The sequence below is a fragment of the Phlebotomus papatasi genome, chromosome 2, assembly GCF_024763615.1.
Source record: "Phlebotomus papatasi isolate M1 chromosome 2, Ppap_2.1, whole genome shotgun sequence".
NCBI lineage: Eukaryota > Metazoa > Arthropoda > Insecta > Diptera > Psychodidae > Phlebotomus > Phlebotomus papatasi.
Window position 1 is genome coordinate 64,617,570 of NC_077223.1, and position 24,564 is coordinate 64,642,133.

Here is a 24,564-nt window from a genome sequence, read left to right on the forward strand (position 1 = left end):
TTTTAGTTGGAAACAATCGACACCAAAAGAGCTTTGGGGAGTTTGAGGAGAATTTTTTCTCTCCTCTTGGACCCCATTTAGAAATCTCAATTGGAATAAAATTTCTCCGGTAATAAATGAAGTTCTTTTGCCGAGGAGAAAGTCCACCAAGTGACAGCTGAGGAAAATTTATCTACTGCATTCTGGGTTTCTGTGTCGACAGGGTTTTGGAATTCCTCGAGAAAACCCCAGAGGGGTGTGGTAAGAGTTGGGGATGCAGAAGAAGTTTTGTTGTCTCCAGAAGCCACATATAACTAATTCGAAACATATTTCTCATGGAATTCCTTGAGAAAGGGGACCTCCTCACAGAGAATTTTCTGCAAATCGAGAAAATAATCCAGAGAACTTTTGATGATCTTTTGCAAGACAATTTAATCTTGTTGTTTTATTTTTATATAGTCCTTTATTCTTCACACAAATTACAAATTTTCATTTACACAAAAAAATATGATAGTTAACAGAAAGAAGAAATGAACAAAATGTTACAGATAAATATTGATTTTTCATCTCATTTCTCTCTGATTTTCCGCACATTTGTGATTGTTTCCTGTATTCCCAATTTTGTGCTTTCAATTCAATTTATTTTACTTAAATTTCTTTTTATTGTCCTATCACACCACTGGCAACCTGTGAAAATATTACTTTTACTGCATTTTCAACAGTTTTTTTTTCTCTAAATAATAATTATAATAATATTTTACTATATTCAAATCATAAATACATCCTTTTGTCGTTTTGATAGCTTTTTTTTCCTTTCATGTGAATAAAATAATTTGTAAATTATGCTTATTCCTCGCTTTTAAAACATTACATCTACGGTAAATTGAAGAATTTCATTCTTATCGACGATTTACACTTTTTTAACTCTTTTTTTTCTTCATCTTTTCAAATTAAAAATGTATAAAGCAAATTGTATTTAAATAATTCATGTAATTTTTTTCCTCCTCTTCAGCGATTTCTGTGTACTAAAGTTTTGCTCTGAGAGGGAGACAAAAGTGTGTCTCGGCTAGGTGACATTTGTAAAGTTTCCAGATGACTCTCTCGGGGTGTATTGGCTAAGATTAGTATTTTGTCTGAGAGCGGGAAGTTTCTTGCAGATTATACTCCTCCCATCCCAGAAAAGCTGGCGACAATTTAGCGGGCATGATTTTTGCAATAGGGACGTCCTCCCTTGGCAAAGAAACTCTGGCCCTCGAGATTCTTCTTGCAAGTCTGCAGAGACAAAATATTTCAGTGATATTAAATCTCATTCCCAGGAAGTGATCCATATCACAAGCCAAAAAAGTCAACTTACGGTGCAATTGAAGCACTGGCTGTGGTAATTGTGGGACAGAGCCTCGACCCATCTGTCTCCAGCCTCCACGGGGAACCCACAAGCGAAGCACTTGGTGGTGAACAACTCATTCCAGTCAGCCTCGCAGTAGGGATTTCCCTCTTCCAGGAAAAATGGGCTGTTGCCAAATAACTTTCCACAGTAGGCACATGTAAAGCATTCCGGATGGAAATGCTTGCCAATGGCATTGAGACAGTCACCCTGCATCACAAAAGCTCGTTAATCTCTTTCCAACTCAAAACCAGTAATAAGCTTATCGTAACTCATGGAACCTGTGATTCTTTCATTTAAAAACATCCTTGAGAAACAAAGAGTTTAAAAACAAATATATGAAAATTTTAATAAAAAAGAGCTTTCAAGCAAGGGGTTACTCAAGATCGAAAATTTGTGTCTATAATTCCATTTATTCCATGTGATTCCAATGTGATTCCAATGATTCCAAATGTGTGATTCTCTTAATAATTCAATTCGGTATTCTGTGATTCTGTTTATCCCCGATATCTTCGAATTTGTCGAATTTCAGATGTTGTTAAATACGATCAAGATAATTTTTGAACAATAGGAAGAGCTACAATGTCGCTATAGAACAAGTTTGGGAAATATCTAGCTAGAAAGCTTTCCATATCAGGCCTCAAAATAATCAAAATAGGGTCAAAAATCAACTTTTAAAAGAAAGTTTTTGAAACTCCTAAAACCAGCATTATCAGTCAAGGAAAAGTCTTAATTAAATTCTTGATTTTAAACATGTAAAAAAACATTTTTTTTATCAAAATGTCCACTCGAATTTTTTCTGGAATGTTTTCGTCTTTGAAAATAAGTTGATATCATAAAAAAAACTACTTAAAACTTAATTTATTGTGAACTTTTGACAGAAAGCTTGTCGAAATCTTCCTAAGAAAGATAAAAAGAAACGGAAGGTCCTTTTAATCCCTTTTCCTTAAAACATAAAAGCTAATATTTATTTTTGGAAATAAATTAAATCTGATTATGTTCTATCTGAACCAATTAAAATAATCAAAATCAGATTTTCATGCATATAAAGTTTAAAAACTCAAACTTAAATGCAGTTTCTTGGAATGGAAACCTACTCAGATCCATGAAAATGCTTTTGTACTCTTTGTCTAAATCTTCCAAAACCGTTTAAATCGACACAGTGATTTCCTCGAAAAACAAATCGTGAGTGGATTCCTTTTTCCTTTTATTGATTTTTAATTAAGCTCAAAGTCATGATAATTAGGTTTATTTTTAAAATTTTTTGAGAAATACAAATTTTTACAAATTTGCGTTAAAAAAAAATTTCTTTTAGGGATAGTTCTCCAATTTGGCTCCCGTCTTGGTAAAAACCTTGGCTGCATCCTTGCTTCTAAATAGAGCTTCTTATCAATCCTAAATAATGGGCAACTCAATCTACAAAATATTGAGCATAAGGCAAAATGTGGCGCCTTACAATTCACAATTTTGTTCTTGATATACCCGGAGTCCTCCTTAACCGCATTTGCTGACTGGGTCTTTTACCAAGACTGGGTTTTTCCAGGTTTGAATAACCCCTTGCTTTCAAGGCAGAATCACATTAAGAGGAAGTGGTACACCTTTGACATGGGCCAACATTGAAATTGGGTTTTTTCTTCTATTCTTAAATGGAACTGAGGAACTGAGTCTTAGGGCCTCGACAGACCTGAGGATTAGCCGAAAGACGCATTAGCGTAATTGTATTCGAAGTAATTATTAATCTTCATTTCCCTAATTTTCCACTAAGTCGGCTCTTTTCTTAAGTCGTAAGTGTGTCTAGGGCATTATTTTAATGTAATTTAGCTTCACAATTAATTTTTAGAGTTATATTATATCATGGTAAGGTTCAGTTTCATTTAAATATATGAAGAAAAAGCCCTATTTAAAAGGTATCGCAATTCAAAAATATCTCACTTCCTTCTACAACAATTTCCAAATTAACTTGCAATTTTAAAACTTTAAAATAATGGTCAGGATAAGAAATTGCAAGTTTGTTAAATGATTGAGCTGGAATATTGAATAAAAATTGCACAAGGATATCAAAGAAGCAAAAATTTTCATAAACGATAAATAAAGTTCCGAATAGAATAAAGTTTGAAATCCAAAATTCCGAATGTTCGGATGTTCTGAAAAATAAAAATCTCGAAGAGACAAAATCCCGAAGGAGCCAAAGTCCCGAAAATCCAAATTCTCGGAACGACAAAATTCCGAATGGGTCGAAATACCGAAAGTCAAAATCCCGAATAGGGCAAAATCCTGAAAAATCAAAATCTTGAACGGTTAAAAGCCTGAAAGGGACTAAATTATACAAAGTACAATGCTTGGAATACTCTCCCAAAACACAAAAAGAAAACTCTTTGCCTTCGCAAGCGCGGATGCAATCGTGGCAGTAAGTTATGACACTTTTAAGAATTTCTGGATTTTGGCCCTTTCGAAATTTTGGCGTTCAAGATTTTAGTGTTCTGGATTCGAATTTCTGAGATTTTGAAGTTTAAGGGATTTTGGATTTTTGGGATTTTGACAAATTCGAGATTTCGACACGTTCAGGATTTTGCCTCTTTAAGATTTTGGTTTTTTGGCTCTTTCAATTTCTTGGTCTATTCGGGATGTTGGTTTTTTGAGATTTTAACCCATTCGAAATTTAGGCTGTTCAGAATTTCAAACGTTTTTGAACAAACTTCTATTCGCTTGGTACGCGTATTCCTAAAATTTTGTCCCATTCAGGGCTTTGGTTTTCGGGATTTTGTCCATTCAGGATTTTGGCTCTCATGATTTTTGCTTTCGAAATTTTGTCCGGGACGGGACGCAATACCATATATTTTCCAGAATATGTTCACGCTCAGTCAGTTTTATGAGGATTTAAACACGGATTATGACTTAGGTTTGGATTTACTTTTTTTTACTACACACGATGTCTCGGGAATGTTTCCCCCTTCTTCAGATCACCAAATTTTATATCAAAACAATTTGAATTTGAATATTAAATAAGAACCTATTTAATTTTTAATATTCAAATCGTTTTGATGTTAAATTTGTTAATTTGTAGGAAGAAAATAAATCCAAACCCAGGTCATAAGATGTATCTTTTGTTTGAATTGTGATATTTTAAATCACCTAGATAGGTGTTGTAAGCATTCAAATTATTTTCAAAACCTTTGAAAAAATTCTGTATTCAGAGCGGAGGGATTGATCATTAAGTATATTATTTAATTCGACCTCAAGACTCAAATACTGAACATAACATACTACTACTAAAAAGTACCTAAATAAAATTCTTAGAAAGTTGATAATTTTAAAACGTTGTGTAAGATTCAAATAATTATTACATTCAAATTTAAAAAAAGATAAAACTCAAAATCGGAATTGTAATGTCTCGATGTTTTCGAAATAGCTAAAACAAAAAAGATTCATATTTCAAAAATCCAATAAAAATAAAATTGTTTTAATGTTTATATTGAATTACGAGAAAAATAATATTGAGCTTTTAAAACAAGTTCGAGATAAAAAGAATCGTTTAAACATAAATTACTAACTTGATTTTCAAGCTAGATTAATAGCGTACTCGAAATGGTGGAGTTGATCAGTTTTTACAACTTGGCATTCTCCATATAAGAAATGCTCAAAATAAAAGTCTTATAAATATAGATCTCAATTAGAAAAATTGAGTAAACCGCTGGAACGGTCTCTATATCTCAGTTTCACCCATTATTGCTTTATTTTTTAATTATATGAAATTTTTGCTCAAAAAGATTATAATAAATTAATAAATATTGATCTATTGGATTTTAGAACATCTCTGCGATTTATTGGTTTTTAAAAATTTGACACCGTTTAGGACTAAGTTAATCTTCTCGTTTGAAGACCTTATTACAGAGACTATTGAATAATGAAAGAATCACAATTATTCCTTTTTTAAGATATCAGTATCATTTCGTACCTTAATTTTGGCGCCACATTTGCTGCATGATGGTGCAATGTACTTTTCGAAGCAGTACTCGCAGTAGAGGTTACCCTTTTCCTCTACGAACCCAATGTCCGCCAAAGGACGGCGGCACTCAGCGTTCACGCAAATGAAGTGATCAGGGCACCAGATTCGACCAAGGGCCGTGATAAAGGGACCCCTATATTCCAAAAAATATGAATTAGAACGGATTCGAAATGGGAATTCCAGGTTAGTTCTACAGAAACAACACTGCAAAACACTCAGGGTTAGATTCAAAACGGACTTTCCTTAAATCTCTCCTGGATTATGTCCTAAAATGATGATTGATGATGGCTTTTTGAGGTCCTGAAATTCAATGAGGAATGGTGATATTGGAGAATGTGGAGGGTATCTAAAGAGCCTTTAAAAATAAATTAGCTTTGACGTATTTCATTTTGACTTAAGCCAGGATTAGGAATTGGTTTTGTTTTTTTTTTATTTATGAACCTATTACCTAAATTGCTTTCGAAATTATTTTATTGATTTATTTTTGAAACCTTGCAAAAATGAGAAAAAAAACTTTAATTGATAAATTGAGGTATACCCTTTTCGGGGATCAGAGCTTTGGAGAAAATTCAGTGTTTTTTTTTAAATAAAAGAACAAGAAATCCTTCGATGAAAACTAGACTTCGCATTTCCACATTTACTCATTTTATATTACAGGGGCATAACTCAGCCTATTAAGCGTAGTTTGCATGAAGAGGTACATTTTTCCGTTTTTTCATACTTATCTTATCATAATTTCAGAGAAAAACAGTTATAAATTTTAAAGCTCTTCCAGTCAACGTATATGTGCAATTAAGTGTGAACCCCTGTAAAACCAAATTAGCGGCAAGGAACATATTCCTTGTAAAAAGAGAGGATCCTATTGCTGTTTATTAAAAATAAATCAATATCAATCATTGAGGCCATTTACACCGCCGCATTGGATTGAGATTGAATTGAGCCAAAATCGGTTTTTGGGACAATTCAGTCAGAATCTAATGCGACAGTCTAAATAATCTCAATAAAATAGTTTAGATTGCGGCCTTAGATTAAGACTTAATTATCTAAAATCCGGTTTTAGAACAGTTGAATCTCAATCTAACGCAACGGTGTAAATAGCCTCATTGATTTAATTAATTTCTTTTTAAATTTGAACAGTATAAAAAACTTACTGACCACTTTGGGGTAGTTAAATTCAGAGACTCTCCAAAAATGCTCAATACGTTCAATTAAAATTTTCATAACCTACAGTGTTCAATCAAAATTTAATTTTTAAAACCAAATTCCAATTTAAGAAGACATCTTTGTATATGTAAGTTTATTTCGAAAATAAATTAAAAAAATGTAATTAAATAAGCATCTGCAACATCTGCAAAACCCAACAAGTAATAAAAACTTTTAATCGAAAAAGAATTTATAAAATCATAAAACGAAATAATCCAATTCATATACAGTTTTTTTTACAAATTATATTTTCGTTGATTTAAATTTAGAATTAATTCGCTTTGTACCTCCCGCTACGAATCAAAAATATGATCAAAATACATTTTTTTTATCGGTTTTGTTGCCCAAAAATGACGATAATGGCCCAAACATAAACACTTCTTGTGTTATTGCAGTCATTACATTACTGAAGAATTTAGAATTCAAGAGGACCACTTAAGGTGAGACGATAAAAAAAACCACTGGATTTCGGCTAAAGACCTGGATGTTAAAATTGATTGAGGTTTAAATTCTCAATGAGACTTTTATGTGCCGAAGAAGGTGTTAATGATTCAATAATTCCACCGAAATGACACCCACTCTCCGGAGAGAAGATTCAGCAATTGAGACTTCTTCTCGAGTGCTTTCCATACTTTTTGCCAAAAGAACATCTCTTATGAATAATTCTCAGTTGATTCTTTTGCCATTGGGGCAATCGCATCTTGAAGATGGTAACAATCATTTTAATAATTCTATCTGTACTTTGAGGCTCTGCGAATTGTACTTGAGGGATTAATGAAAGTTCTGTTGGAGGAGGTGAAAAGGGGTCTTTGGGGTCGATGGGATAATCCCTCCCCGCCCAAATAAAAGCTCACCTGACAATTTTCTTATCGCATACACAGCAGACAGGATGCAGGCCATTTTCCAGATTGTTGGCAATTTCCTCGGTGTTGAAATGGTTCTGCTGATCCAGGCAATCCTCAGGGGTGGTCAGTGTCTCTTTCTCAATGTACGACCGTCTATCACGAGCATGCGATATTAGTTCAGGCTTGAGGTTCTTATTAGTTTTGCTTCTATAGCGAACAACATCATCAGGCAGACTCTCTCCACTGCTGCTCTCATGACCATTTGAGGCAGGTGAGGTCTTGTCTGATTCATCTGTACTGTAGGGGCAAGGGGAATCTTTAGGGGAATCCTGGTGGTAGCCATTAGTACTAGGTACACGATTCTGATTAATATCCATCGACTTCTTCCCGCCATCGAGGCGAGCCTGAAGCATACCAGTAATAACCTCCCCAGCTTTCTGCCTAAAGTTCTCTCGGTCACTAATCTTGAGATTCTGAATGGACTTTTCCAGCATCTCTGACGGAGTCTCATGCCGCGGAGATACTGAAAATGTTAGTACAAGAAAAAAAATCCTCAAGCAAACACAAACACAGCAAAATATTCCATAAAAAAACTCCAAATATATGCATTTCTATGCACACATATATATTGCATCCCAAAATCAAATCTCAAGCACTCTCGCAATTCAATTTCCAGCAGAATTTTCTGCTTTTCAGCTCAACATGGGATGTTTTCCATGGGAAAATATGTTTTGTCAGAAAATGCGAAATATTCTGAGAGAGGTATTGTGAATTTTTATAAATTTATTTCTTGTAAAGCACTTCAAATGAGATACGATGTTATTGTGCGAGAGCTTTTGCGCAAATAAAGGTAAAGAATATTGGTATATTTTAGCACAATAATCTGCTGTGGAGTCTTTGCCATCCAATTTTCAGTCAATTGTTGATCCTTTTTTTCAGCATTTTGCAGAGCGGTGTTACCAAAGGAAATTCTACTTCAAAATCGCAAGATTAATTGAGCTTTTGAAACATTGTGATATCTATGTAAATTGCTTAAATTTTGTAATTTAAGTATTATCCACATGTGATTTAATATTTAATCCTATAAAATAAAATAATACAAATCATGAAGTATGTTTGACTAAAACTTTGAACACTGTATGCTTTCAAGTTCTGATCGATCAGTGAATGTGAAGATACTAAAATATTTTATGGGATTAAATTTTTGAGTTTTATAGCGTTATTAGATTAAATAAAGTCGTAAACATCCTGAATGCTTCAAAATATTCGGTAGAACTGATATATTTAATAGAATTGAATATTTAATTACACGTGGATAATAATTTGCAATGCAACGGAAAACTACCGTTGCACTCCGAAGGTGACTTTGCATCCTTGCTTTTCGTAAACTTTTCTTTAATTTTAGCACCTAAAGATTATCTAAAGATCATAAGGTCACTTGAAGTTGGTGTGAAGACCATACTTATGTGCTAAAATTAAAGAAAAGCTTACGAAGAACAGGGTTGCAAAATCACACTCGGAGTACAGTCACCCGCATTTCTAATACGAAATAGATAAAAACGTTTTCACTGAGAAGAAACTTACTTCAAGCCTACCAACAAGGCCTCAAGCTCGGGAATAAACAAAAGGTTAAGTTAGAAAAATAGAGTAAAGTGGTACAAGTTGGACAATCACTGAGAAAAAAAAGAGGGTGTGATTAACTTTTTTTCCTCATAACTTTAACACTTTTTAGGTGTAAAAATATATCAACATTTTTTAATGTTAATTTTACACCTTTTGAAGGGTAAAATTAACATGAAAAAGGTTATCTTTAACCCCCAATACACCTAAAAAGGATAATATTTACAGCGATTTTGGATCAATACTGCTGGATAAAATTAACATTTCCGGAATGTTACTTTAACTTTTTCGGATTTCTCACAGTGATGGTACAAGTTGGACAGGGACTTTTTTCTTGATAAATTTAGTACATCATCTTTATTTGTATATTTTTAATGCTTTAGTTTTATAATTTGGTTACTTGAGCTTAAAAACAAATTTTGAACTGTATTTATCAATAAAAAAGCCATGTCCAACTTGTATCGGCGAATTGTTCAACTTGTAACACTATTTCCAAGTAGTATCACTTTACCCTAAGTACAGAAAAAATATAATTTTACCGGCAATTAACCGATTCATTAAGGATTAAGACCGACGCAGGTAGTTTGGAAATTTCAAAACCTTTCCAAAACCTTTCAAACCTTTCAAATTCTTAGTAAACCCGTTGAAAAATATGCCCTCCAAGGTCGAAAAATGTAACATTCAAAAATTCAAAATGGCAAATTTTCCGGTCATAGGTACGTATGGGCGAAATGATCACCTGGGGCACCTCTAAAACATATCCAAAAATTATTGAAATCTTGGGCTAATTTCAAGAAAAACCGAAATATATGATTTTAGCGAAGATAGAGGGATGTGTCCCCTCTGGAAGGGGGGAGAAAATATCTGGAGATAATGTTTTTTTTTATTGATGGTCACCAAAGACCGGAACTTAATATATTTTACTGTTAAAGCTACAGGACGGTAATAATTTGAAAAAAAAAAAACAGATTAACTTCTCTTTCTTTGAATTCGAAATGAATAAAACATCATATTTTTCAATATTATTAATAGAAAGAAACTTTTTTCAAAATCAGCGAATTCGTATCTCTAATCGTATTCAAGAAGGCTGAACGACATTTTGATAGATATTAAGTATAATCAGCTAACAAGAAATTTTTTAAGAACCATAAAATAAGAGATTGGGCCCTATACGTTTTTGTTATCATTGTATATTTGAAATTGTAAGATTTAAATTCTTTGACTTTTCTTTACCTTGAATTTTTACCCAGAATTTTTACTTCGACTGAAGTATATCGTCAAGGCAAAATATTTTGTATTTTCCCATTTCAATTAGTTTCACCTGATTTTTTTTAACCGATGGTAAACTACTTTATTTTTAATCTAGCAAAATTTAAATTCTGGACCAGATATCATTACAACAGTTACCAATAAACATTTACAATTTTAAGTGTTTCATTTGAAAATGTAATGTGGTCTATCACAAAACCTCTATCTCGGAATATCACCTCTCCCTCAAATCCAACCAGAAAACATCAAAATTCCATAAAATTTGATTTTGAATCTGCGAGAGTACCCCTATTTACCTCATTCCAAATCGATTGAATATTCCGGATGAATGTTTGGGTGACTATGTGATTGCACGTATCAAAGGTTTCCAAACATCAAACAGATGAATCAACCACAAATACAACATTTAAACTGTGAACCTCAATCAACATCAAGTGTTAGTTGTCAATCAAAATATTTGCGCAGAAGAGTAACAAGGAACAAGCACACAGACAAATGATCCATCACCTGATATGAGAATTGCAGCAACCACACTGCGGGATGCGTCCACCTGGACCGACGGCCTTGTTGAGTACACCACGGCCACGTTTCGGTGCAGAGGTCACTCCGGCGGCACCCCCTCTATTCGGACCTGCACTGGCATCAGGGGAGGGGTCACTCATGGCAGTACTGGGGCAATTGTTAGTTGGCGGCGGTGTCGGCGGCTTTAGCGGTTTGAAAGCAGTGGGGCCAGAAGCGGGCTTGGCAGCATCTACTTTGGGCTGTATGTTAGTGAAAGCAAGAGTGCTCTTGGCGCCAAAATTGGCATTCTGCAGTGATGATTGCACAGAGTTTTTAGCAGCCTGAATGGATGATGCGAATGCTGATGGGGCATTAGAGGATTTTAGGTTGAAGCCAGGTGGTGGAGCCACGGGATTAGAGGGTGCTGTGTTGCCTAGAGGAAATTGCATGGGCGCCAAAGGGATACTTGCCGGAAAGGTAATCTTGGGCGGGGCGACTTCCTGCGAGAAGCGCCTGGTCTGATTTGCCACAATACCCTTTGGTGGCATTTCGTCCTCCGTGATCTTCGACACGATCTCACCTGCCCCACTCTTGAACGTCTCCACCGTCTTGGCGGTCTGGGTGCGTTCAAACTCCTCAACTACACGCGAGCGCTTCTGGATGAAAGTATTGCCCACTTGGGTAGCACTGGCACTTTCTTGTTCAGCGTGCAAGGATCGATTGAGGGAAGCTTCATTGGTACGAGTCTGGTGGAGTGAATCACCGATTCTCTGGCACTCCACCATCTCCGGTTTCTGCTGATACACACTCTGTGCCTGTACTTGAGCACTCGTGTATCCGGTGCCCGGTGGCATTTCGTACTGCTCGCCGGACTCACGTAAGCGGGGTGCATGAATACGCAGGGGATTGGGTGGGGGACCCTGAGCGGGGCTCTTCTCCCGCAAACAGGGCGAAGGCGTACGCAATTTGGGATCAAAAATCTCCCCCATATGGGGATCAAACTCAGAGATAGCCAGGTTTTGCTGGTAATAGGGTATGATGGGGGCAGGTTTATTGATGAGTGAAGGGGTAAATGGGCGTGGGTGTGGAATCGGAGACGCGATTTGGGGTGGTGCCGTTGGCACATCCGCAGCACGATTGACCGTATCGATGCCATCTAGTGATTGAAAAGTCATGGTTATTGGACCTGAGGCAGCTAGGGCATATGTCTCAGTATGTTCATGCTTGTCTGCCTGTTTGTCATGTTTCACCTCCACCCTGCCACTGCGGCCATTGATGGCAACAGGCTTAGCCACACCATGTGGAAGGGATTCCCGACCGGCGTCAAAAAACGCCAGCGGGACATTTTCCCTGAGCTGGGGTGATACTGGCGGCAGTGTTGACTGCTGCGACGGCAGTTGCTTTATGTTTTTCTGGTACACGGGTATGTTGTCGGGTTTTTGCAGGTTCGTGAAGCGCGACTGTCGCAGTGCGAGTGGGTTTGGTGGTGGGAATGAGATGCGTTTCTCATGATCATCAACATAGGACTGACCTTGTTCGAAAGCTGCAGATGCTGAGTCCACCATTATGCGATTGACTGTCTTGGACTGTTCGGATATCTGGCGAGACTGACACACCTGCTGACATACAGATTCTCGACACTCCTGCTGACACGACTGCGAGGCAGACATCTGAGATTGTTGCATTGAGCTTTTGGTGGATTGGAAGGCACTAGTTTGACTTGTGCTCATTTGCGACATAGATTGCTGGGCATGAGTTTCTTGGGAAATACTCTGTACGGACCTCTGTTCAGACCTTTGCTCAGACCTTTGTTCAGACCTGTGTTCCTGCCAGCTCTGTTGACTAGCTGTTTGGGCATTCTCTAGGGATGTTGAGCAGATGGTTTCTTGCTTTGGATGTGCCAGTCCGTTCGAGTCAAAGATAACCGGAGTAAAAGGCCGATCGGGAGCCACTGTCAGAGCACTCTTTAGCGTCATCTTCTCAGTGGGCCTCGGAAGGTCATCCAATTGATAGCTAACCTCGTGCCCGAAAGGAGAATATGGACGATCCGGCGCTGTGATCAGTGCCTCCAGCATCCCTGACTTCCTCCCTGGAATTGTATCATCAGCTACAAACTTCATATCAATGGGTGGGGGGAAGTAGGGCTTAGTCTCCTCAGGCAAGGGTACTGGCTCCATGGTCACCTTTGGCTCGAACTTTACACTCTTGCTTGGGACAGTTGTTAGCAAAGACGACATAATAGTCCCCTCAGCAGGTTTCTCGACTAGCACATCCAATGGTGGTAGGTCAACTGACTGAAACTTAGTTACTGCACTACTCTGGGATGCTTCAATTTTTTCGCATCGTTCTTCGACAGCCTCCTGCTGAACACTACTGACGATGTGGTAGGGTGTTTCAGGGGCTGTCTTGAGAGCTTTGACCATGGCACTTTCCCATTCCTGTGGCACAGCATTGGGGATGTTCGACTGCGGAAGGGGTTTTGACTCTGGGATGTCTATGGGCTGAAATTGAGTGGATTGTTCCTCAGCAGTAGCTTCCTGAACCTGAGCAACCTCCTGGATCTGACTTTCATGGACCTCTGTGGTTTCTTGAGTAGACTGTTGAACTTCTGTTGTGGTCTGCTCTTCAGGTGGTATGGCAAACTCTACATGTTTAGTAGGTTTAATGGGTGGTGGCGATGGAGGTCGCGGAGTAAGGGATCGCATTCTCTCAACAAGACAAGTTGTGTCCAAGGTATTAGCTAGGTACTGAGCTCCACGAGATTCAGATGAAAGGGACGTAACCTCAGCCGAACAGATACTTTGCTTGTGATGCTGAATAGCAGCATAGTCTATTTCGTTCGCATCTGAGTCTGCACTTTCATAGATTGTATAGCTCGGTACTGAGGTCTGGGTTTGGTACATCCGCATATGAGCTGTATCTTCGGATGTCGTTGTTGCACTAGTTGATGTGTAGCTTTCAGATCCACTTTCCATCTCAACAACCTCAGCCGATCGGGACATTTCAGTTTGGCCATAGCTAAGTTCTGGTGCTGAACGACTTTGCTTTTCGACCATTGGCTTTACGATAACGTGCTGGGTACCAGGTGGTGGAACATAGAGTGGTGTTGCGGTAGGGGTTGCACTGTCCACTCCAGCATTTGGAGGTGGCCACATAAAGTGCTCACCGGTACCATCATCAACATACCCACATTCTGTCCCTATGTCTCCTAATTGGTGACATTGTTGGGATCACGAGAAGCATTTACAGACGATGGGGAAGTGTTTTGATGAAGTGTTTTATGTATTTTTAGAAATAAATGAGGTGAAGCATTTTTTTTATGAAGGGGCGGGTATGGATTAAAGAGAAAACCAAAAGTATGCGCTTTAGTACATAAGCCAGCAATAAAGCTCATTAAGATTATTAATTATTGCCTAATTTTTTTTTTGGCCTTAGCTTCTTATCCTCTACATTCTACGCATTTGTACACTACACTTCAAAACTTGACACACGCACACAATTGATGAAAAGATGGATAGGATGATGATGGGTGCTTGAAAGATAATGATCAGACTTCTGTACATTAGAAAAATCACAGTGAAATTTCGAGTGTAAAGACAGAAAGCCAATTTATTTAATATCAAATACATTTTTTTTACTGAATAGCCTCTCTTTTTGCAAAACAAAAACTAAGAAATAAACAAAAAAAATTTCGAAATCCACTCTTGAGCCGTGATTTTATTCTTTGAATACTTAGAAATCCAAGAAAAAATAGTTTACAGTGCAACTTTACAGTTTTTTTTTTATTTTTACTATTTTTTTTTTACCCAAAAGCCTAAAGGAACTTGCAGATAGTGATGAGTGAAAAAAAAGTCTTTTGGACAGTAAGGTTCAAAAGAGATAAAACCATGTGGATGAATAAAATGCATTCAAAAAAAAAGCGCACTTTTAGGCTTTTCGCTCATAGAAAGGCACGTATTTGTCACTAAAAGCGCTCTCATTCGTCATACAATTACCGGTGTTTAAATGAAATCCAGGTCTGAATGTGTTGAACCGCCCTAGGAGGGGAATACATATCAATAGTATCGTTGAATTGAAGCATATACATCAACTCCCTTTTCCATCTCTAAAACCCCCTTTTCTCTATTGCTTCTGTTTTTCCTAATTAAAACCCTGAAAGACTCTTTCATTTTGGGGTGGGAACTTAAACAAGAGACACTCAATAATTCAGAAGAAAAGACCAATCGCTGAATAAATTGAAAGGCAATTTGGTATTGCTGAGGCTGATTTGATAATTAAGTTTGGGGAATTAATTGTAGATTTAGCAGATATAGAAGAGAATTTTGGGAAAGCTTCAGATACGTTTAATTGGCCAGATGATAGAAATCTTCTTTAGAGTGTTTCAATTCAATTTTCAAGCTCAAGAACAGAGTTCGGATAGAACCAGTTGAGCAATTTATAGAGGTTCAAAAACATCACTTTGATTTTAAAACACAAAATAAAAAAGAACTTTAATCTAGAAATATTCCCAATCGGTTTAAATCTGTGATAGACGTCGCGTGAGAAACTGTCTATTTATTTTGGCAAACTGAAAACCTCAAAGGACGCCACGGGCGATCATTATAAATTCACTGTGAGATTGAAATTTTCATTAACACCCCTCTTAATTACTCATTCACGTGTTGTCAAAAAGCAATTTAAAAAAAAATCATCTGGCAGAGTGTCATCTGTTTTCCCTATTCTTCCTAAAAAAAAAGCCATCGTTAAAGCCAAATTTTTGCATTGCAAAACCCATAAAATTTATCTAAAATAAATCTGTTGGCCAGTTGACAAAGATTTGACAATAGATTGACAAAATATCGTTGTGAGGCCTCTTTGTAAATTACATGATTCAATTTAAGTGATATAGGTATTTTGTGAAAGATGCAACAAGACCACATTCACACTCGAAGGGTACATTCGCTCATCTGGTACTACCAACCTGGAGCAGTCGGTCCAACGTTGGCTCGAGGAAGAGTAGCCGAACCGAAAGTGGACGGCTTAGGGGTCTCAAAGGTAGACGGAGGCTTTGGCTGGCTCCATGCCGCAGCACTTGTTGGTGGTGGATACGTAGAAGGACTCTTCGGTCCAGCACTTGGTGGTGACATTGGAGCCGAAGAGAAGTTAAAAGGCTTCGGACCACTGATATTGGTATTGATCTGTAAAAGAAAATCTTTTAGATTCTTATGTCCATCTCCATTAACTTTCATTTTCAGCAGAAAGAATTTCGGTTTCAGAGATATTCGTTTGAAGTGATCTGGTTCCTTTTCTACACATTTTCAAAAAAGGCAAAAAAGTTCTTACTTATGATATCCTTATAAAAATAACAACAAATATGATAAGTTTAGGTATTTAACTGAGTATTTCATTTAAAATTTTTGTCCGGATAGCACTGGACGTGGACATACTTTTTTATTTTGAAAACCAACTAAAAATTGCCTTGTTAAGGTTCTAAGGAAAAACGGGTCCTGGTTAAAATCCGAAAGCCAAAATCCCGAAAGCCAAAATTCCGAACGCCAAAATTCAGAAAGCCAAAATCCTGAATGGGCCAAAATCCCGAAAGTCAAAATCCCGAATTATTAAAAGTATCATAGCTACTCCCACGATTGTACCCTCGCTTTGTGGAAGCAAAGGGAAATCTTCTATGTCTTGGAAAATTATTCTAAACATTTTCCCCCATATAATTTTATCTCTCTCAGGATTTTGAACATTCTGGATTTTAGCTTTCGGGATTTCGATCTTTTCGGGATTTTGGTTTTCGGGATTTTGACCGGGACCCTCCAAAAATTTTCATTTCGGACTCCAAGCCTTCCTCAGTGGTCGAATCTAAAAATACCTTGTTTTGTCAATTGGCCACCGGGACACGACACGATATTTTTCTTAATTTTGGCTTTTTAAGAATCCTTGATTTCTTCTATTACGGTTTCTTTATGAGACTAGTCATACAAAAATGAAATTCTTAAATAAGTACAGATTAAATGGATATAAATGAACTGGATTCGGATCATAATCCTGAAAGCCAAAGTTCCAAACGGCAAAATCCCGGAATAGCCAAAATCCAGAATGGGCCAAAATCTCGAAAAGCCAAAATCCTAAATGCTAAAATCCCGAATCGACCAAAATTCCAAAATCCCAAAAGCCAAAACAAGGTTTTGCGTTCCCTGTTTTGGTGAAATCCCGATTAAGGGCCAAATCCCGATATCTTAAAAATGTCATAGCTATTCTCAAGATTGCACCCATGCTTTCTGGAGAGAAATTTCTTTTGTGTTTTGGAAAATTATTTCAATAAATATCTTACGTATTATATTTAGCTAAGCTTTCAGGATTTTGACTATTCGGCTATTTTAGCTTTCGGGATTTTTTCTTTCGAGACTTTAGCTTTCGGGATTTTGGTCCAGGAATTAGGTTCAGGATTTTGGCTGTTCGGGATTTTGGAATTCTGGATTTTGTCCAATTTTGGCCTTTTTGGGATTTTTTCTCTTCAGAATTTTGGTTTTCGGGATTTTGAACGGTACCAAAATGAGTTAAATATGTCACTGCTAAATTCCATTATTAGTTCAGAAAGTCTCCTTTTAAAATATGATCCTGTGATAAAATATCCTTGTCATCCATGATAAATCTACAAAATATGTTTCGATATAATAAGATAGTCAGGTAGTCTTTTTTATTAATTTTTATTTTGAAACATTTTTAAACTTTGAAAATGAATATATATTATATTACAATATTAGTCGTAGTTCTTCCGGTATTCGCAAGAAAATTATTTCTTTTAAGATTATCTTAGGTTTTAAATAAAATTTTATGACCCGAAAAATCGTCATAGTCAAATCGTAAAAATCAGCTAACATTTTTTTTTCAAGCTTTTCATGCTACATTCTAAAAGCGAAATCTGCACTAAAAAGATTTCTACACTTTTTAGGTTTTAGCCTATTTTAAATCCGAAACGTTAAACTAATGCTAATTAATTGCCAATCAATCTTTTATTTCTTTAGAAACAGAAAAATAAAAAAATCCATTCAGAGTATGAGCATTCAGTCTTTTTCAAAAGATCATTTGCTGAATGTGACGAAATGAAAGCTAACTAGCTAATCCTATTTATATTCCAAGCTTAATGTAGATGTAGTTCATACAGTAAATTAGTTTTATGCTGAAGTTTTATTCATTTGACTTATTTTTTTTTTTAATTTCGACTTTAAATTTCTAGTTCAAAGACAATTGATCCAATATAATTTGTTTTTAAAAATCGGTAGAAATCTCCCGTCTTGTATAAAAACGGATTCGCCTATGTTCTAAATTGGCAAAATGTATTCTTGAATTTTAAAGGTTTGATTTTACAATCCTGGAAAAAACTCTAAAACAACAAAAAATTCTTTTCCACATCCTTATGAAATCCAACATTCAAAAGTTTTTAGTTTGAAATAGGATTGAACAACGAAACAAGAGCGTCAAATGCAGCGGTCGACTTACTTTGTAGTTGATACTCTTGCCTTTCCCTGGAGCATGAACACTCCGTATGATACTTCCACTGAGGGTCTTGTACATGAAGTCTCCATTGGATGTTCCATTAAGTCCATTGGACATTTTTAGTCCCTCATCCGGAGAATCGTGTCCACTGAAATTATCACCAAAATCCGTCTCAAGGTAGGTTCTTCTCACAGGAGTGTCCATGTCGTCAGATTGGCAACTCTTGAGAATGTTGTACACATTCTTGTGATTGATTTCACTGTCACTCTTGGCGCTCCCGAGAGTATCACTGTTTTGCCTTGAATGAATCGGGGACACCCCAACTGACGCCATTGGCGACAATTTCTTCGGTGTCGAGTCACATGAACTCAATGCTTGGGGCAACATACAGCTATTTGATGCAAAATTTGTCGCACAAGTTAAATTAGTCTGCAAATTTTGGAAGCAACGCACATTTAGTCACCAGGCGAAAGTTTAACACATTTTAGGGCAAAAAGAGGGGGTTTTCAGATGGTGAATTGCAAACCTAAAAACTAACATGGGTTCTGGAAATATGGAGACTAGCAAGTTTAGAGATTGGGGTACAGGTGTTAGACAAAAAGAGAGAATAAACACAGCTAAAAGCACAAAATAGCAATTCAATGTTGAATAGCATGTGCAAATCAGGAGTTAATTGATGCCAAATTAGTCCCAACGAGCACTTACATTGTTAGTCGTCGAAAGGGGAGATCCCAGCTGTGGAGCTCCATTCGTTGCTCCAGCACCAGGTCCATGGTGCGTAGTTAGAGCTGCAGAAATGGTACTTGCACTCAATTTTGTATTCCTGCAAGATAAACATTTACCTATTTCAGATAATACTTCTGAAACACTTTATACCTTTTAATTAGAACATTTAAAATATATCTTTGTTATAAGCATCCCTTTGTATGTCAACTACCAAAGAGTTTTTGAACCCGACAAAAGAGAGAGAGAGAGAGAAAGAGATTTTATCCAAAATAGCAAAAGCACCAAAGAAAAGTCAATGTAGAAAGTACCAACACTTCCTTTGACAAATGTCTCTGTAACATTTACATTAATTAACTTGTGCACTGACTTTAACATGAAAATGCAATCACGGGGCAGGTAATTAGCTGGAGCACCCAATGAACAGTGTTTGAATACAAACTATCGAGTCACAAGGTAGCCAATAATGCTAATATTGGCACTTGCCAATTCTCTAATCTCGTTTCAATATTAAATAGTTTCCTGAACATCACGGAAGTTGCAGAGGGACTTTGAAAGATTAATTTCAGCGGCAATTAAGAGAAAGTGTTTTCAAAAAAAAATATATACCATACATTTAATTTATTTACAATTATTTATACCTATCATGAATATTGAATTATTTATTACAGTCATAGATCTCATTGGATAAATACGATAAATATATTAAGATTCATAAAACAGAAGAACTAGGGTAAAGTGGTACAAGTTGAACAATGGTACAATTTGGACAGGACTTTTTCCTTGATAAATTTAGTACTTCATTTTTATTTGTATATTTTTTATACTTTAGTTCAGAGGAGTGCAAGAACCGTTGAAACCGAATAAACGTCAAATAAAACATGTACGTCAATGGTAAAAACGCTACCAGAACAAACTTATTTTGACGTTTATTCGGTTTCAACGGTTTTTGCACACCTCTGCTTTAGTTTTATAATTTCGTTCCATGTACTTTAAAACAAATTTTGTACTGTATTTATCAAGAAAAAAAGCCATGTCCAACTTGTACCGGCGAATTGTCCAACTTGAAACACTATGTCCAACCTTTATCACCTTACCCTACATTTTCTTTTTAAATTAGAAATAGTAAAAAGTTCGTGCAAGTAAAAATATTTTTTACACATTGAAAGGACAAGGTCCTGAATTTTTAAAATATTTTACATTTTTGCTAATCTTTTGAACTGAGTTCTGGATAAACAAGTCAAATACATATCACCTATAAAAATCGCTATCTTGAATTTTCGAAGGTCAAAGTTTGACTTGTCTTGAAATCAGTAATGAATCGGTTAAATAACCGAGAATGACTTATCTTTTTCGTGTTTACATTTTTTATCCGTACGCTTTTAGCTCATGCCAGAACATTCTAAAATATTCATTTTTTACCAATACTTGATTTAGAAATGCTTTTGTTATATATGATTTGAACTCTTAGATCAGTAAGCACCAAAAGATCATACGAAAAACTAATTCACGGGGAGCTTTATCTCGCGAGTTCGAGCATTCCGCAAAGCTAATACGCTTTGCCATCTCTATTTACAGTATGTTATCCTGTAATTATTTGTAATTAACAGGATTATATTCTTCAAAAAAATTGAAATATTGTAGAGCTTTCTTCAAAATTTCTTATTACACTTCGTGGCTATGATTTTCATTTTCTCTCCGCAATTTTATTCAATTTTCCGCATTTTTTTTAACACCATTTCTGAATTTATTACATAAGCTCATTTTATTACATAACATAACCTCATTTGTCAGCACTTACTTGCCCTGTGATTGCGCTATGAAAATTCTTAACAACAGAATGAAACGATATTAAGGGATCTTCAGTAAAATGTTTTGCTATTGAAATTCTCAGGATAACAAACAACAAGGTCAACAAATAAACAAATGTAAAAAGATAAAAAAAAGTAAAAAAGACACTCCTCTGAAAATACACAGGAAGAATGGCAAGTCGGCATGAAATGTGAAATGATGGAAGTGATAAAGAATTCACTGTGAGGTATTTTATTTCTCATGAACTCTAGAAGAGAGATTCCCGTAAAATTTCCATCTTGAGTATGTCCCGGGATACCGAATTGGGGTACTTTATTGCGGTATAAGCTGTAAAAGTGCCTCCCTAGACAAGTGCAATGAAATTTATATGTGAGAAAACTACGATATCACATTTTAATGGAGCTTCAGTGTGCAGTTTTTGTGATAAAGCTCAGCATTAATTTATCTGGAGAGAGAGATTCTGGCTGAATTCTCATCATTTTGTGATGCTTGCAATGGAAAAATTATGCACTCTTCTACTAGAGTTAATCCATTAATTTGGCAACTAGTATCAAGTGTCGTAAATTATAGAATATCTGCAGACAATTTGATATAGACTATTAAATTTTCTACACAATTAAATAGAAAAAAAAATTAATGATTTCTGTCTCGGTTGCGGTATTTCTTTACCTAAATCAGTGCTTATTTAGCACAAGAGAGAGAGAGATTTTTAGAAAGAGGTATACAAGAGAGAGAGGTTTCTATAAATTTTATCAGGGGTGTAAACAGGTCTGGCATCTAGTATTTACAGTTCACTATCCCTGGCGATCAGTCAAACAAAAAGACTAATCGGCGCCGATCAGCCAATAAGCCGATCTGTCACTCACGGTTTACTCGCTGACTCCTTCCCTTTTACTGCTCGAATTATCGTGTTCGAGTAAATAATAACAAAATATTTTTGTTAAGTGGTCAAATTGGGTAAGTGTGTCAAATTCCAGCCAGATTGCAATTCCGGCCACCTTATTTCTTCCTCGAATTTCCATAAATTTTCAGTTTTTACATACTGTAGAGATTATACAATGCAAAAGAATAACAAAAAATGTAGCTTCGAAAAACGAGATGACGTGAAAAAGACGTTGGAAGAATTCCCGAAAGGTAAGGAACTATGAGAATGAAGGTGGCCGAAATAGGGCACCAAAGCTATGTCTACATTTTAATTCATTTTAAAATATATTTAGAATGATTTAAGAGAAAATAAAGACGATAAACTGTATACAAGGTTCCAAGCAACACTCGTTATAAAAAAATGATAAAAAAAATCAATTTGCATTAAAAATATTACATTTCAATCTTGAGACTTTGATGCTTGTATGCAACTATGCCGAAATTTGGCACACTTACCCTATATCTTGTTAAAATTTTGTCAAAAGGAGAATGTAGTTCTACAATTTCAAAAAAATTCTGTATTTTGTATCCAAGAGCATCATTTTGACAAACTTTTTAAATTTTCTTAATTTGCCAAAACTATTTTTTCAGAATTGACTAAATTTATATTCCAGATAATTGACAAGTAATTTATTACAATAAAAATATTTGACAATTTGGAAATATTTTTCTAACTGAGCAAATTCTAGTATGAAAATTTTGGCATTCTATTGCTATCCCTTAAAGAATCTCGTAACTCTGAGTACTCGGGTAAGCTTTTCAAGAGAATTATTTAAGCCACGCCCCTTTTGATGATCTAGTGTAAAGGACAATTGAAGTTTTTAAGCTGAATGAGAATACAGAAAATTAATCAAAGCCAGTCATATCGTACTTGCAATATTTTTCTACTTTACTTCCTACTTTTGAGAATTTGATGCACTTTGTTTGTTAGTAAATATATTTTAAGAGGTGTGACTTATTTATCATAGAGATAAATGTGTAGTAACTTCCCCACAAATATATTTTTTAATATCGAAAGAAAAAAGCAATTTTAAAATTGTCAAGTCTCATAATATGAAAATTACTTTGTAAAATGTTCTTCGCATTACGCTTCAAATCGAAAAAAAAATACCTTCACGTAAGTCTCAAATAGAGGCGTGGCTTAAATCTCTTCTGGATCTTCGGAGTTTCTGCTATAATTTGGTGAAAGGGTTCAAATTTTCGTCATGGAGATACTTCTCCCTTATACATTATAAATTAAATAAAATTTTAAACTATAATAATGTTACAAAATAACCAAAATAGTCTGGTTTATCAAAAATAAATAAATAATTTTTTTTAAAGGTATATTTTGGAAAGAAATATAAAAATTCCGTGAGTTGAATAACATGCGCTGCAAGAAGTAAATTATTTGAAAAATGGTCTCAATTTCTTAAGCAAAAATAAAGGGGTATACCATAAATTTTAAATAAACGATAATTTCTGTCTTAGTTCAAATTGTCACACAATTTTGTAAAATATAGATTAATCTGCATTATTAAAATTAAATATCTGTAGAATATATTTTTCTATTTTAAGTAAAATATCTCGCGGGACTTCTCTACTAAACTTTATACGTCGTCATCGCGCAATTATAAAATTCCCTCCAGAATATTGTTGCAAAATGGCAAAATGTAAGGATATAATATGATAATGAAATGTGATACTTACGGCTTAATTGGCACAGGCAAGTATCCTTCTGTGCCAGGTGGTGGATTATTGATGGCAGCCAATTTCGCATGAATATCACAATAGAGTTTATTGTTAATGTTGAAATAGCCCTGATTTTTCAACGGTGTACCACATGTAGCACACTTGAAGCAGTCAACGTGCAAATTTTTTTCCTTGATCCTGACAAAAACGCCTCTATAAACAGCACAAAACAATTTTGGTAAGTCATTGAACAGGGATGCAAAAGAATACAGAAAATAAAATCCATCAATTATTCACAATCATTCCAGAACTTTTTGGAAATAGAAACAACATTGTCAATTCACGAAGGTATCCACAGAATTCATTCACAGCAAAGGATAGAATTTATAAAGGGTGGTTAGGGAGCAAAAAATCCTTTGTTTTTTTTCCTGGGTGTATACTTTAAAATTCATCCAAATTCCTGAATGTATCACAAAATTGAGATGCAGAATGAACTGGTACGTCTTTCTCCTCTTTTGTCGTGAAATATGAGGCTTGAGCTCAACTTTGACTCTCTTACTCTTGATAGGATGACGCTGAGGCCGAATATGAGCTGGTGGTCTGCTCCTGCTGAGCAATATTCTGCAGATTTATGGGATGGCTAGGTCGATGAGATGCTCCTGGTGAAAGATAGGGCGAAGTGCATGTTGCCTGCCCACCAATTGCATGACTTGCTGTCCAATAGTACTTGGATTCACCAGCTTTTTTCCCCATATTTCCCCCGGAAAAATGTTTTCCAGCCATCATTAGTATTTCATGACGTTTAAAGTAAGTTTTTTTTCATTTTGCAAGAGAGAGAAAATGCACAAAAGAATTTATTGATTTCATACTGGATGCACTTACTATGAGTCCCATTAAATTTCAAACCCTTTCTGTGTCTGCACCAAACTGGAAATTCCAAACAGTGTCTACGTGTAACATAAATTTGAGGAAAGTGTTGTAATTTTTGGTAGGATTTCACAGGATACAAGGTGGTTCTCTTTGAATAGAAATTTAGGTCAACTTTTTTGAGAAAGAAATTGCAGAAACTCATAAATTACTCATTTCAGTATCGCTGCCTGACATTTTCTAAAACGGCATTTGCTTAAATTTTTTATTCAGATGGT

General features: G+C 35.6%; 1 protein-coding gene across 4 annotated transcripts in view; it reads right to left on the minus strand.

The window, feature by feature from the left end:
- Positions 1–422: 422 nt before the first annotated feature.
- The window catches only part of LOC129803870 (PDZ and LIM domain protein Zasp), a 70,685-nt gene continuing 46,543 nt past the window's right edge, over positions 423–24,564 (minus strand). For 2 of the 4 annotated variants that reach the window (XM_055850691.1, XM_055850690.1), the window contains exons 7-15: positions 23,438–23,632; positions 18,995–19,112; positions 18,293–18,718; positions 15,768–15,984; positions 12,339–14,015; positions 10,814–11,963; positions 5,319–5,502; positions 1,334–1,573; positions 423–1,251 (exon numbers count right to left, since the gene is read on the minus strand). In XM_055850691.1, the coding sequence (XP_055706666.1) occupies positions 1,174–1,251; positions 1,334–1,573; positions 5,319–5,502; positions 10,814–11,963; positions 12,339–14,015; positions 15,768–15,984; positions 18,293–18,718; positions 18,995–19,112; positions 23,438–23,632 (4,285 nt within the window). In that variant the 3' untranslated portion in view covers positions 423–1,173. Of the gene's footprint in view, positions 1,252–1,333; positions 1,574–5,318; positions 5,503–10,813; positions 11,964–12,338; positions 14,016–15,767; positions 15,985–18,292; positions 18,719–18,994; positions 19,113–23,437; positions 23,633–23,978; positions 24,160–24,564 lie in introns of all 4 variants that reach the window. The other 2 variants (XM_055850692.1, XM_055850693.1) reach the window with 2 other exon arrangements.